This window comes from Phyllobates terribilis, unplaced genomic scaffold, assembly GCF_046119375.1.
Source record: "Phyllobates terribilis strain yellow unplaced genomic scaffold, ASM4611937v1 Scaffold_3__8_contigs__length_932513732, whole genome shotgun sequence".
In the NCBI taxonomy this organism is placed as follows: domain Eukaryota; kingdom Metazoa; phylum Chordata; class Amphibia; order Anura; family Dendrobatidae; genus Phyllobates; species Phyllobates terribilis.
In genome coordinates, this window is record NW_027362763.1 from 413,154,834 (window position 1) to 413,166,916 (window position 12,083).

The following is a 12,083-nucleotide window of genomic DNA, read 5'->3' on the forward strand; positions in this document are numbered from 1 at the left end:
ATCAATACATTGAAACGTTTGTGTTAATATTCCCATCGTCAAAGGTTTGTGTTCATACCCTTTTTGGATATGCAATTTGTCTCATCCGAGAGGAAGAAGGCTAGACCTCTAGCACCACCTATTGGAAGCAGCAATCCTAAAAGTCAATAGGTGGCACTAGAGTTCCCTTCCTCTTTGAAGAGACAATTAGCATATTTCATTTCCCAGATGAGCATGCATGGCGTATAAGTCTTCTCACTCTGACATGCCAGGCCTGGCTTGTCACTCTCCACAAGGAGAAACGTTACGCCTTAGTGCCCTCTTTGGACAATGTCACCCCTCTGTAGAAGTACCCCCAACTCAGCTGTTAACTTATTCACAAATTTCACAGAGGAATAACAGAGGAACAGCGCAATGCTACAGAAACAGTTATTTACTAGACGGACATGTCAATCGAGCAGAGGGCATTTTGTTTTATGTAACAGCATCATTTTTTCAATACACAATGAAAGCATGAAATACGGATCCACAATACGGAAGTGTAAATGAGCCCTACCAGGGATATGTATCAAGGTCGGAAGGCTAAATGGAATATTCTTTTATCTATTAAGTTCGCACTCCTTGTAATTTTTTTACGTTTTTAAAAATAGGGTCGTGAAAAAATGCCAATATATTGGCTTGGAGCATTTCGTAATCCAAAGGGCCTATTATCTGTGCTGAAACAAGAGGTAATTCGCAGATACACAGAGAGAACTGGGAATGTGGACTCCATAGAGATTACAGCAGAAATAACGCAAAGGGACAAAGAACATGTAAGTGGTTTTTCATTGAAGCTTAACCTTCCATGACCTGGTGATTTTTTTTCCTCTCTCTTCCTCTTCTTTCAAGAGCCATAACTTTTTCATTTTCCACTGACGTGTGTGAGGGCTTCTTTTAGGGACAAGTTGTAGTTTTGAATGAAAATATTAATTTTGCCATTGAATGCACTGAAAAAACAGGAAACATATTTCACGTGTTTTTTAATGGTGAAAAAAAACAAAGACAAAAGAAACAAATCCGTCATTATTTTGGTTTTTTTTTGTTCTTACCATGTTTTGTAGTAAAAATGACCTTGCACTAAGATTCTCAAGGTCATTATTACAACGATACCAAACTTATAAGTTTGTTTTATATTTTATTGGTTAAAAAAATCAAATAAAATGCATAACCGTAGTACTAAAAAATTGTGAGGCCATAACCATTTTATTTTTCCATTATGCTGTATGAGGGCTTGTGTTTTGTGTGCTGATCTGAGGTCTTTATTAAAGCACCACTCCAGTGCGTTTTTTATTGCACCGCTGGAGTGGTGCTTTAACCCCTTCAGGACCCAGCCTATTTTGACCCTAAAGACCTTAGCATTTTTGTCAATTCTGACCAGTGTCCCTTTACGAAGTAAAAACTCTGGAACACTTCAACGGATCCTAGCGATTCTGAGATTGTTTTTTCGTGACATATTGGGCTTCATGTTAATATTAAATTTAGGTCGATAATATTTGCGTTTATTTGTGAAAAAATCAAAAATATGGGAAAAAATTTGAAAATTTTGCAATTTTCAAATTTTGAATTTTTATTCTACTAAACCAGAGAGTGATGTGACACAAAATAGTTAATAAATAACATTTCCCACATGTCTACTTTACATCAGCACAATTTTGGGAAAAAAAAAAATTTTGGTAGGAAGTTTGAAGGGTTCAAAGTTCATCAGCAATTTATCTTTTTTCCAGCAAAATTTACAAAACCATTTTTTTAGTGACCACATCACATTTGAAGTCCCTTTGAGGTGTCTTTATGACAGAAAACACACAAAAGTGACACCATTCCAAAAACTGCACCCCTCAAGCTACTCAAAACTACATTCAAGAAGATTATTAACCCTTCAGGTGCATCACAGGAACTAAAGCCACATGGAAGAAAAAAATTAACATTTTTATTTTTCTAACAAAAATTTTCTTTTAGCCTAAATTTTTTAATTTTCACATGAGTAACAGGATAAAATGCATCCTAAAATTTGTTGGTCAATTTCTCCTGAGTACACTGATACCTCATATGTGGTCATAAACCACTGTTTGGGCACACGGCAGGGCTCAGAAGGGAAGGAGCGCCATTTTACTTTTTGAATGGAAAATTAGCTCCAAAAGTCAAATTGCGCTCCTTCTCTTCTGAGCCCTGCCATGCGCCCAAACAGTGGTTTATGACCACATATGAGGTATCAGTGTACTCAGGAGAAATTGACCAACACATTTTAGGATGCATTTTATCCTGTTACCCATGTGAAAATTAAAAAATTTAGGCTAAAAGAAAATTTTTGTGAAAAAAAAAGTACTTTTTTGTTTTCACAGATCATTTTGTGAAGCACCTGGGGGTTCCAAGTGCTCACTATGCATCTAGATAGGTGCCTTGGGGGGTCTAGTTTCCAAAATGGGGTCACTTGTGGGGGAGCTCCACTTTTTAGGCACATTAGGGGCTCTCCAAACGCAACATGGTGTCCGCTAACAATTTGAGCCGATTTTCCATTCAATTTGTTTGCGGACACCATGTCGCGTTTGGAGAGCCACTGTGTGCCCAAACATTGGAGCTCACCTACAAGTGACCCCATTTTGGAAACTAGACCCCCCAAGGCACCTATCTAGATGCATAGTGAGCACTTGGAACCCCCAGATCCTTCACAAATTAATCCATAAAAATCCAAAAAGTGGGTTTTTTTCCACTTTTTCATTTTTATGAATCAATTTGTGAAGCACCTGGGGGTTCCAAGTGCTCACTATGCATCTAGATAGGTGCCTTGGGGGGTCTAGTTTCCAAAATGGGGTCACTTGTGGGGGAGCTCCAATGTTTGGGCACACAGCGGCTCTCCAAAAGCAACATGGTGTCCGCTAACAAATTGTCGACTCAAATTGTTAGAAGACACCATGTTGCGTTTGGAGAGCCGCTGTGTGCCCAAACATTGGAGCTCCCCCACAAGTGACCCCATTTTGGAAACTAGACCCCCCAAGGCACCTACCTAGATGCATAGTGAGCACTTGGAACCCCCAGGTCCTTCACAAATTAATCCGTAAAAATAAAAAAGTGTTTTTTTTTCCATTTTTTCATTTTTATCAATCAATTTGTGAGGCACCTGGGGGTTCCAAGTGGTCACTATGCATCTATATAGGTGCCTTGGGGGGTCTAGTTTCCAAAATGGGGTCACTTGTTGGGGAGCTCCAATGTTTGGGCACACAGGGACTCTCCAAACGCAACATGGTTCCAATTTGTTAGCGGACACCATTGTGTAGTGCATGTCAGGTTGGTGTGCGGTGTGGTATATTGTAGTGCATACACCACACACACACACACAGTCTCATAAACACTACAACACACACACCAACCTGACATGGCCTCCTCAGCTGAGTACGCCCTAGACTGGGATGAGCGGGACGGGCGGGACATTTTGTGTGCTTTGTACGTGTGTAAAAAAAAAAAAAAAATCAAAACTTTATTATAGTGTGAGTGTACGTGTGTGTGCTTGGTGTAACCTTCTGCAGTCACGTGTGGAGGCGGTCAGGCGTAGGGGCCGGTCAGGCGTAGGGGCCGGTCAGGAGTAGGGGCCGGTCAGGAGTAGGGGCCGGTCAGGAGTAGGGGCCGGTCAGGAGTAGGGGGCGGTCAGGCGTAGGGGGCGGTCAGGCGTAGGGGGCGGTCAGGCGTAGGGGCCGGTCAGGCGTAAGGGCCGGTCAGGAGTACGGGGCGGTCAGGAGTACGGGGCGGTCAGGAGTACGGGGCGGTCAGGAGTACGGGGCGGTCAGGCGTAGGAGGGGGCTGAGGAGATGGAGGAGCCAGCAGCAGTAGCAAGGGGGGTGATCACTGGGGCAGGAGCTGGCAGCAGCAAGGGGGGGTAGGAGGCTGGCAGCATCGGGGGGTGATTACTGGGGCAGAAAGGGGAGCAGGAGCCGGCAGGAGCAGGGGGGTGATCACTGGGTTTGCGGGGGGGGATGATCACTGGGATGGGGGGGTGAACACTGGGAACAGGGGGGGGGGTGAACACTGGGGGAGGGGGTGATTATTGGGAGGTGGAGGGTGATATCACTGGGACTGGGGGATGGTGGGTTTGATCACAGGAGCAGGGCATTTACACTGAGCCTGCTGCTGCTGTGATCACAGTCCACCAGCTGTCAGAAGGAGAGCAGCAGCCGATGGATGAAGACGTGGCAGAGGGAGCGGAGGTCGGGGTGCAGGTATGAAAGTGGAGGGGGGCTGGAGAGGGGGCGGGGGGGGTCGCGGCGGAGGGGGGTGGAGGGGGGAGGGGGGGAGGGGGCAATACTACCTGCTGATCAGCGGCGGCGGCGGCAGACGCGATCCACAGGGTCCGCAGCAGGGGGTCTGCAGCAGGGGGTCCGCAGCAGACGATCCAGGGTTGGGAAGGTGCTGGGAGGTTTCAGCCATCCCTCCATATCTGATTGGGGCTAGTATCCATGTGACGCTAGCCCCCCAATCAGATCTGGGGGGAGGGGGGGGACAGAGGTGACACTCCCCCCAGCCAATGGCTGATGCTGTAAGCATCAGGCCATGCCCAGATTTAAATATTACACCAATTTTCATTGGTGAAATATTTAATTCATACCGATTGGCAGTTTCACTAAAAGTCAAAATTAAACAGCCAATCGGAGGGGTCCCAGGCACGGGGGGGTTAATCCACCCCCCGGGGGGGTCGACTTCAGAATGTCCAGTTGCAGTAGCAACTGTGACACCTGAGCGACCCCACTCGCAGGCGCTGCAGGGGCTCTTTCCCTCCATGTCACAGACGGTGTGACACGGGTCGGGAACGAACTGTTTTCCATGTCACAAACGGTGTGACACGGGTCGGGAAGGGGTTAAATGCAAGTCCCCTGCGCTATCTCACAAAAACCTGCCGCCAACGTCATCAATTTGCAGCGTCACTCCCGTCGGTCTCCGGTGAAAGTGAGGTCACTTTTCTTTATGAGAGCCTCGATCTGACCCTGATAGACTTGCAGTCAGAAGTTATGGGCACAAAATGGTGCCATGGACCGGAGCGGCGTCAGTAAAAGGTGAAGCCGCCAGAAGGTGAGTATAAGAACAGGGGCAGGGGGCTTACATTTAAAGCGCCACTCCAGCGCTGAAAAAAACTATGCTGGAGTTTTGCTTTAATAACACTTTAGGTACAAACAACAACATTTTGATAGCTGTTTATTGTACTTTTTTGGGGAAGTGGGGTGACCAGAATAAAAATAACAGCAGCAATTCTGGAGTTTCAATTTTTTTTATTTTTTTTTGCAGAATTTAATCTATGGTTTAAATATATATATTTTGATAGATTTTATGTTGTGTAAATAATTGTCCAATCTGTTTATTTTTTAATTTCTTGATGGGAGAAAAATGAGTCTGATTTAACCTTTTATATCAATTTTTTAAACATTTACATTTTTGCTTTATTTTTCAGTCCCCTTATGAAACTGCAACCTGCAATCATTTGGTCACTTAGATTAGATGCTGCAATACTATTACTACTGCAGTATATAGCAGAATTAACATTCTCCTACAAAATCCCATCAGAGGCTGGACTTCATGAGAGGACTAAGCGATTGGAGCCAGCTCTAGTTGCTGCTGTTACAGGAAGAGTGTAACACAGCCAGCATCTACATGGTATGGTGTGGCCTCAGCTCCTGAGCTACCTCCATGCATGCAACCTGTGACAAAAATGTACCTTATAGATTATTAAGGAAGTAAATAGACTGTAAAAAAAAAAAAAATAGGAATTATTCCTACCGTTAATTACGTTTCCAGGAGTCCATCATAACGGCACGACAGGAGTTAAGTCCTCTGTTCCTCTAGGGACAGGAAACACATGAGAGGTTAAAAGCCCCCCCCCCATATCACACCCTCAGTGTTTGTACTAATCACCAAACCAGGATGGATGCAACTCTATTTTATTATATACATATACCAATGTTACATTCACATTAGTGTCAAGAGCAGGGGCGGGAAATATGGTGCCGTTATGATGGACTCCTGGAAACGTAATTAACGGTAGGAATTATTCCTATTTTACCAGTACGTCCATCATAACGGCACGACAGGAGACATACCAAATCAAAAGAATATGGAACATTTAGGGCGGGACTACTGCCTGAAGGACTTTACGGCCATAGGCTAATTGTTGACTGGACAATACATCCAATTTATAATGTTTACTAAATGTGGATATATTGGACCAGGTTGCTACCTGGCAAATTTGGCCCACTGATGCTCCCACTTTCTCCGCCCAAGAAGCGGAGATTGCCCGAGTAGAATGAGCTTTAAGGGAAATTGGTGGATCCTTCCCCTCAGATTTATACGCGAGGGCGATAGTCCTTGTCAACCACCTTGCGAGAGTGGGCTTAGAAGCTTTCTTGCCCTTATTCACACCCGAGAATTGCAGAAAAAGGTTTGAGTCTCTCCTCCAGGGGGCTGTGACCTCTATATATCGAATAATTGCCCTCCTAACATCCAAGGTATGGAAGGACTTTTCCTTTTCATTTTTGGGAGACTGGCAGAAAGACGGCAGTTTTCTTTCTTGATTCAGGTTCGTACTGGACACCACCTTAGGGTGAAAGGCGGGATCCAGTTTAAGAACCAATCTGTCCTCCAGAATCTTAAGGTATGGGTCCAGAACTGAGAGAGCCTGGATCTCACCTACCCGCTTCGCTGTAGTAACTGCCACAAGAAAGGCTGATTTCATAGAGAGCAGGTCTACTGATGATTCTTCCATGGGTTCAAAGGGAGACTTACACAAAGCTCTCAACACAAGATTGAAATCCCACGGCGGTACTAGACTCCTTATTGTGGGTTTTAAACGAGAAGCTGCTTTTATGAACCTTGATATCCATGGGTGGTCTATTAAGGAGTAGTCCAAAAAAGCACTTAGGGCCGAGATATGAACTTTTAACGTATTTGGCCTCAGACCCTTATCAAACCCCTCTTGGAGGAAATCCAGTATCTTTGGAATATTGGGGCGAGACAAATTTCCCACAGACTGACCTGCAAAGCTACAGAACGGTTTCCAGATCCTAGAATAGATGGCTGACGTTACTTGTTTCCTACAGGCTTGTAGAGTTGTAATTACTCGATGAGAAAGGCCCTTAGAGGCTAGGATCCGCCTCTCAGGTTCCATGCTGTCAGTTGGAGTAATTGGACATTCGGATGTAACAAGGGACCCTGCAATAGAAGATCTCTCCTGGCTGGGAGTCAGAATGGGAGATCCACCGACATCCGGTGTAGCAGAGGGAACCAGCTCTTTTTGGGCCAGTAGGGCGCTATCAGAATAAGAGCTCCCCTCTCCTGTTGGATTTTCCTTAGTACTCTTGAGATGAGAGGGACTGGAGGAAAGGCGTACACCAGTTTTGTTTCCCATGGTTGAGAAAGGGCATCTATTCCTTCTGGGCTGTCGGCTGGGTCCAAGGAAAAAAAGCGCTGCAGCTTCCTGTTTTTTCTTGTTGCAAACAGGTCTATGAACGGGGTGCCCCATCGTTGAATGATTTCATGAAACACATCCGGATTCAGCTCCCAATCTGAGGGACCAACTCTTGCTCTGCTGAGAAAATCTGCTACCACATTTTCAGACCCCCTTAGATGAATAGCCGATATTGAGAGAACATTTCTCTCCACCCAGTAGAAAATTCTTGCCGCCAAGGATTGTAACCATTTCCCTCTTGGACCTCCTTGCCGACAAAGAAAAGCGATGGTGGTGCTGTTGTCTGAGAACATTTTTACGTGATTTCCTCTGAGCAAATGTTGACATCTTTGAAGAGTTTCCCAGACCGCCTTTAGCTCCCTGAAATTTGACGACCTGTGTTGTATCTCTTTGGGCCACATCCCTTGTAGATATCTGTTTCCTATGCTTGCTCCCCAGCCTTTTTGGCTGGCATCCGTATGGATCTGGATTGAATGAAGAAGGATCCAGTCTACTGCATTTTCTAAGTTTGAAGGGTCTGTCCACCAGGAAAGGGAGTTTTTTAGCTCTCTTGACAGTCTCATTTTCTTGTATAATCCCGATGGTCGTCTGTTCCAAACTGACAGGATCGACTTCTGTAACGGCCTTGAACGGGCCTGTGCCCATTTCACGCTCGGAATGCATGAGGTCATCAATCCTAAGATCCGCATGGCGTATCTGATTGAGGTGGTCTTCCTTTTCTCGAAGTTGTAAATTTCCAGTTTTATTTTTTCTTTTTTCTCCTGGGGCAAGGAGGACTTTTAAAGACGGAATCTAAAAGTACCCCTAAAAAATACTTTTGTAGTACTTGGATGGAGGCTTGATTTTTCCCAATTGATGTTCCACCTCAAATATTCCTAGGTTTTGATCGTATGATCTTGTTGACTGAGAAGAAGAGACTCTGACTCTGCCACCAACAATATATCGTCCAGGTAAGGGATGATTATAATCCCCTGTGTTCTTAAGAAGGCCACTACGTCTGTCATAACCTTTGTGAATATTCGCGGGGCCGAGGACAGACCGAAGGGTAGGCAAGTGAATTGAAAGTGGTGTACTGTGTCCTCTTGCTCTAGAGCGAACCTTAGGTATTGCTGGTGACTTGGGTGAATTGGAACATGGTAATATGCATCCTTGAGGTCTAGGGTGCACATTACCGATCCCTTCTCTATCAATGGAATGCTGGTTTTTATAGTTTCCATTTTGAACCTTTTGTATTCCACCCACTGGTTTAAGGGCTTGAGGTTTATAACCGTACGGCGTTTGCCTGAGGGTTTTAACACTGAGAAGAGGGAGGAATAATGGCCTAAACCCTGCTCTGAAGGGGGGACCTGTTTTACTACGGTTAGGGATTGAAGGACTAATATATCCTGCCATAGACTTTTGAGATCTACGGGGGAGCGAGGACGAGTGATTTGGAAACGACGAGGGGGAGTATGGGAGAAGTCTATTTTGTAACCTTCCCCTAAGGAACGTAGGATCCATTGATTTTTTGTAATGGACGCCCACTTGTCCTGAAAGAAAAGAAGCCTGCCCCCTACTCCAATGGCGTCATGGTCTAGCTGGGGCTCCAGAGGCGACCTGATCTGCTCTGTCCTTTCCTTCCTTCCTGTAAGACCATCTCCCCGTCTTACCCTTACCCCTGTAATCACGTTTATGGGATCGACGGGATCCACGAAAGGGCCGGTATCTTTTAACCCTATCCTCGGGGAAAACCTTTTTTCTTGTCGGATGCTCTTTCTAGGATCTCGTCCAACACTGGACCAAAGACCCGAGCACCCGAAAAGGGAATTGAGCACAGTTTATTCTTTGAGTGGCTATCCCCCGACCACGTTTTTAGCCATATTGCCCGTCTAGCGGTATTACATAATACACTACATCTAGCTGCAAATCTGACTGATTCGGCCGAGGCATCAGCCATGAATTGCGTTGCCAGCTTTAACATGGGAAGAAAGTCTGATAGCATTTCTAAGGGGAGTCCGACCTAATTTGATCTGACAGCTCGTCCAACCAAAGGCACATGGATCTTGCCACTGAAGTGGCAGCGATATTTGATTTAATTATGGCGGCTGAGGCTTCCCAACTCCTCTTGAGCATGCTCTCTGCCTTCCTATCCATTGCGTCCTTGAGACAGGACGAATCCTCAAAGGGGATGGATGTTTTTTTAGCCACTTTCGCTATTGGGACATCTACTTTAGGGATTTCCTCCCAAAGTTTGATGTCCTCCGGATTGAAAGGAAGACGGGATTTAAAGTCTCTTGGCACAATCAGTCTTTTCTCCACTTCTTCCCATTCCTCCATAATCATTGATTTTAAATGCTCATTTACAGGGAACACTCTATTTCTCTGAGTTCTCAGACTTGCGAACATTTCATCTTGTCTGGAATGGGAGACCTGAGTGTCCTCCAAGTTCATAGTATGCCTAACGGACTTTAATAGTTCATTCGTATGTTCTGTAGAGAAGATATATTTCTTTCTCTCTTGTGAGGGTAACTGAGAGAAGCGATCCTCATCCTCTTCTAGACTGTGCTCTGATGTGGAGTCTGAATATTCTTTTCTGGCGAGGAGAGGGTTGAACTATTTGGGGTGACGGCTGTGTACGGGAAGGCATGAGGCTCGAGACTGTACTCTGGACCTCCTCACAGATCACAGATCTTATATCCGTCAAAAAGGAAGTTTTTTCTTCCTTTAAGACCTCAGCTATACATTTTTTACACAGCCGCTTTTTATATGAGTCCTGAAGCTTCGTGTTACAGTCTACACATCGTATTGATTTTTTGGAAGAAGATCCAGACCTCTGGGTTCCCCTCTCCTAATCCATAAAAAAATAAAAAAGGACACCGGAGATTTACTATAAAGACCTGTCCTAGAATATTCTGCCAAGAGAAGGGCCTAAGGCTGTACTCACACTGCCCAGGGACTCTGAAGGGGCTTCTGACCGTGTAGGATTAGATTCCATGGTGTCAGAGTGTGTGTGGCTGAGGTGTACCCTTTATAGGGTCTTACCTGATCCAGGTGGTAGCCACGCCCCCAACGATAACCGCCATTCTTAATGCCCTGGAGGCTCACCACCGCCTCCGGGCACCTGTGCAAAATGGGCGCCGGAAGCGCCGCTTCCCGGTGCCGGAAAGAAGCCCCAAAGCGGAAGTTCGCAATGATGACTCCGCCTCCCGACTGGAAGCCATACACAGCGCTCCTCTCCGTGGAGCGCACGCCGGCCCTTCAGAACAACGCCGGTGGGAAAGTGCAACGCTCAGTGCCCCCTGTCCGGGGGATACAGCGGCAAGCGGCGGTTTTCTGGCTGAGGGACCCGCAGTGGGGTATCAGCATGGAGCCTCTGGACCGAAGGAAGGGGATTGTTTCCATGTGTTTCCTGTCCCTAGAGGAACAGAGGACTTAACTCCTGTCGTGCCGTTATGATGGACGTACTGGTAAAAGACGGATTTTGGTAAGACCTTACCTGTAAAATCCTTTTCAGCGAAGGAAGGAAGGAAGACACAGATCCATTACTAGTGGGTAGGCGGAGCCCCACAGGATAGTTCACCTCAGATTAGAAAAAGTGACGACCGGGCCCTCCAGCTTAGGCTCCTCCTACTCCCATGTTCTTCAGTCCGTACACAAGCTAAGGAAGAGCAGACAACACCAGCGGAACAACACAACCCCTTCCGAAAATTCAGAAATGCGAGAGAACAGGTTATGCATATAACAGAAAAAACACACAGTCCCAGGCACTACTCACTGGACCTGACAACTGCGATGAGCTGGTAATGCTGGAACAGAGCCCTAGCGCACCGACCCCCGCCCAGATGACCGCCATCAGAGAGGAGTCGCGCCGCATCTAGAAAACAATAATGCACTTCTGCCATGGGAGGGTGCTGTGTCTCCCTTCCTTCCTTCGCTGAAAAGGATTTTACAGGTAAGGTCTTACCAAAATCCGTCTTTCAGCAGCAGAAGGGAAGGAAGGGAGACACAGATCCATTACTAGTGCGACGTCCCAAAGCAGTCCAGAACTCAAGGGTGGGAAACAGTGGCAGAATCGCCAACACCCCAACAACTTAGTCAAGCGCGCAACAAGCGCCAAAACTAGATAAAGAGATAACCTAAACCACCGCTGCCTGCAGGACCCTGCGTCCCAAGGCAGCATCGGCGGAAGCACTCACGTCCACTTTATAAAATTTAGTAAAAGTGTGAACGGAGCGCCAGGTAGCCGCCCTGGCAGAGCTGCGCTGCCGAGGCCCCCTGCTGAAAAGCCCACGACGAACCAACAGCTCTCGCGGAATGAGCTCGAGCCTTAACCGGACAAGGCTCGCCCTCGAGCCAGTACGCTTCCAGGATAGCCGAACGTATCCACCGAGCTATAGTGTCCTTGGAGGCCCGCTGACCACGCCGAACGACCAGCAGGAATCACAAAAAGAGAGTCCGACTTCCGAAACCCTTGCGTGATTGAAAGATAGAACTTCAAAGCCCACACCAAATCCAACGAGTGCAAGGCTCGCTCCTTTGGACTTTTCGGATTCAGACAGAGGGAGGGCAACACGATGTCCTGATTGATGTGGAAACGCGACACCACTTTAGGCAGAAAATCGCCACGGGTACGAAGCACCACGCG

The 12,083-nt window shown here is 46.4% G+C and overlaps 1 protein-coding gene across 1 annotated transcript in view; it reads left to right on the forward strand.

Annotated features, from left to right (window-relative positions):
• LOC141259500 (dynein axonemal heavy chain 5-like) overlaps positions 1–12,083 on the forward strand; it is a 482,742-nt gene that overhangs the window by 458,649 nt on the left and 12,010 nt on the right. Inside the window, exon 105 of the mRNA XM_073675609.1 lies at positions 630–791. Within this exon, the coding sequence (XP_073531710.1) occupies positions 630–791 (162 nt within the window). The remainder of the gene's footprint in view (positions 1–629; positions 792–12,083) is intronic.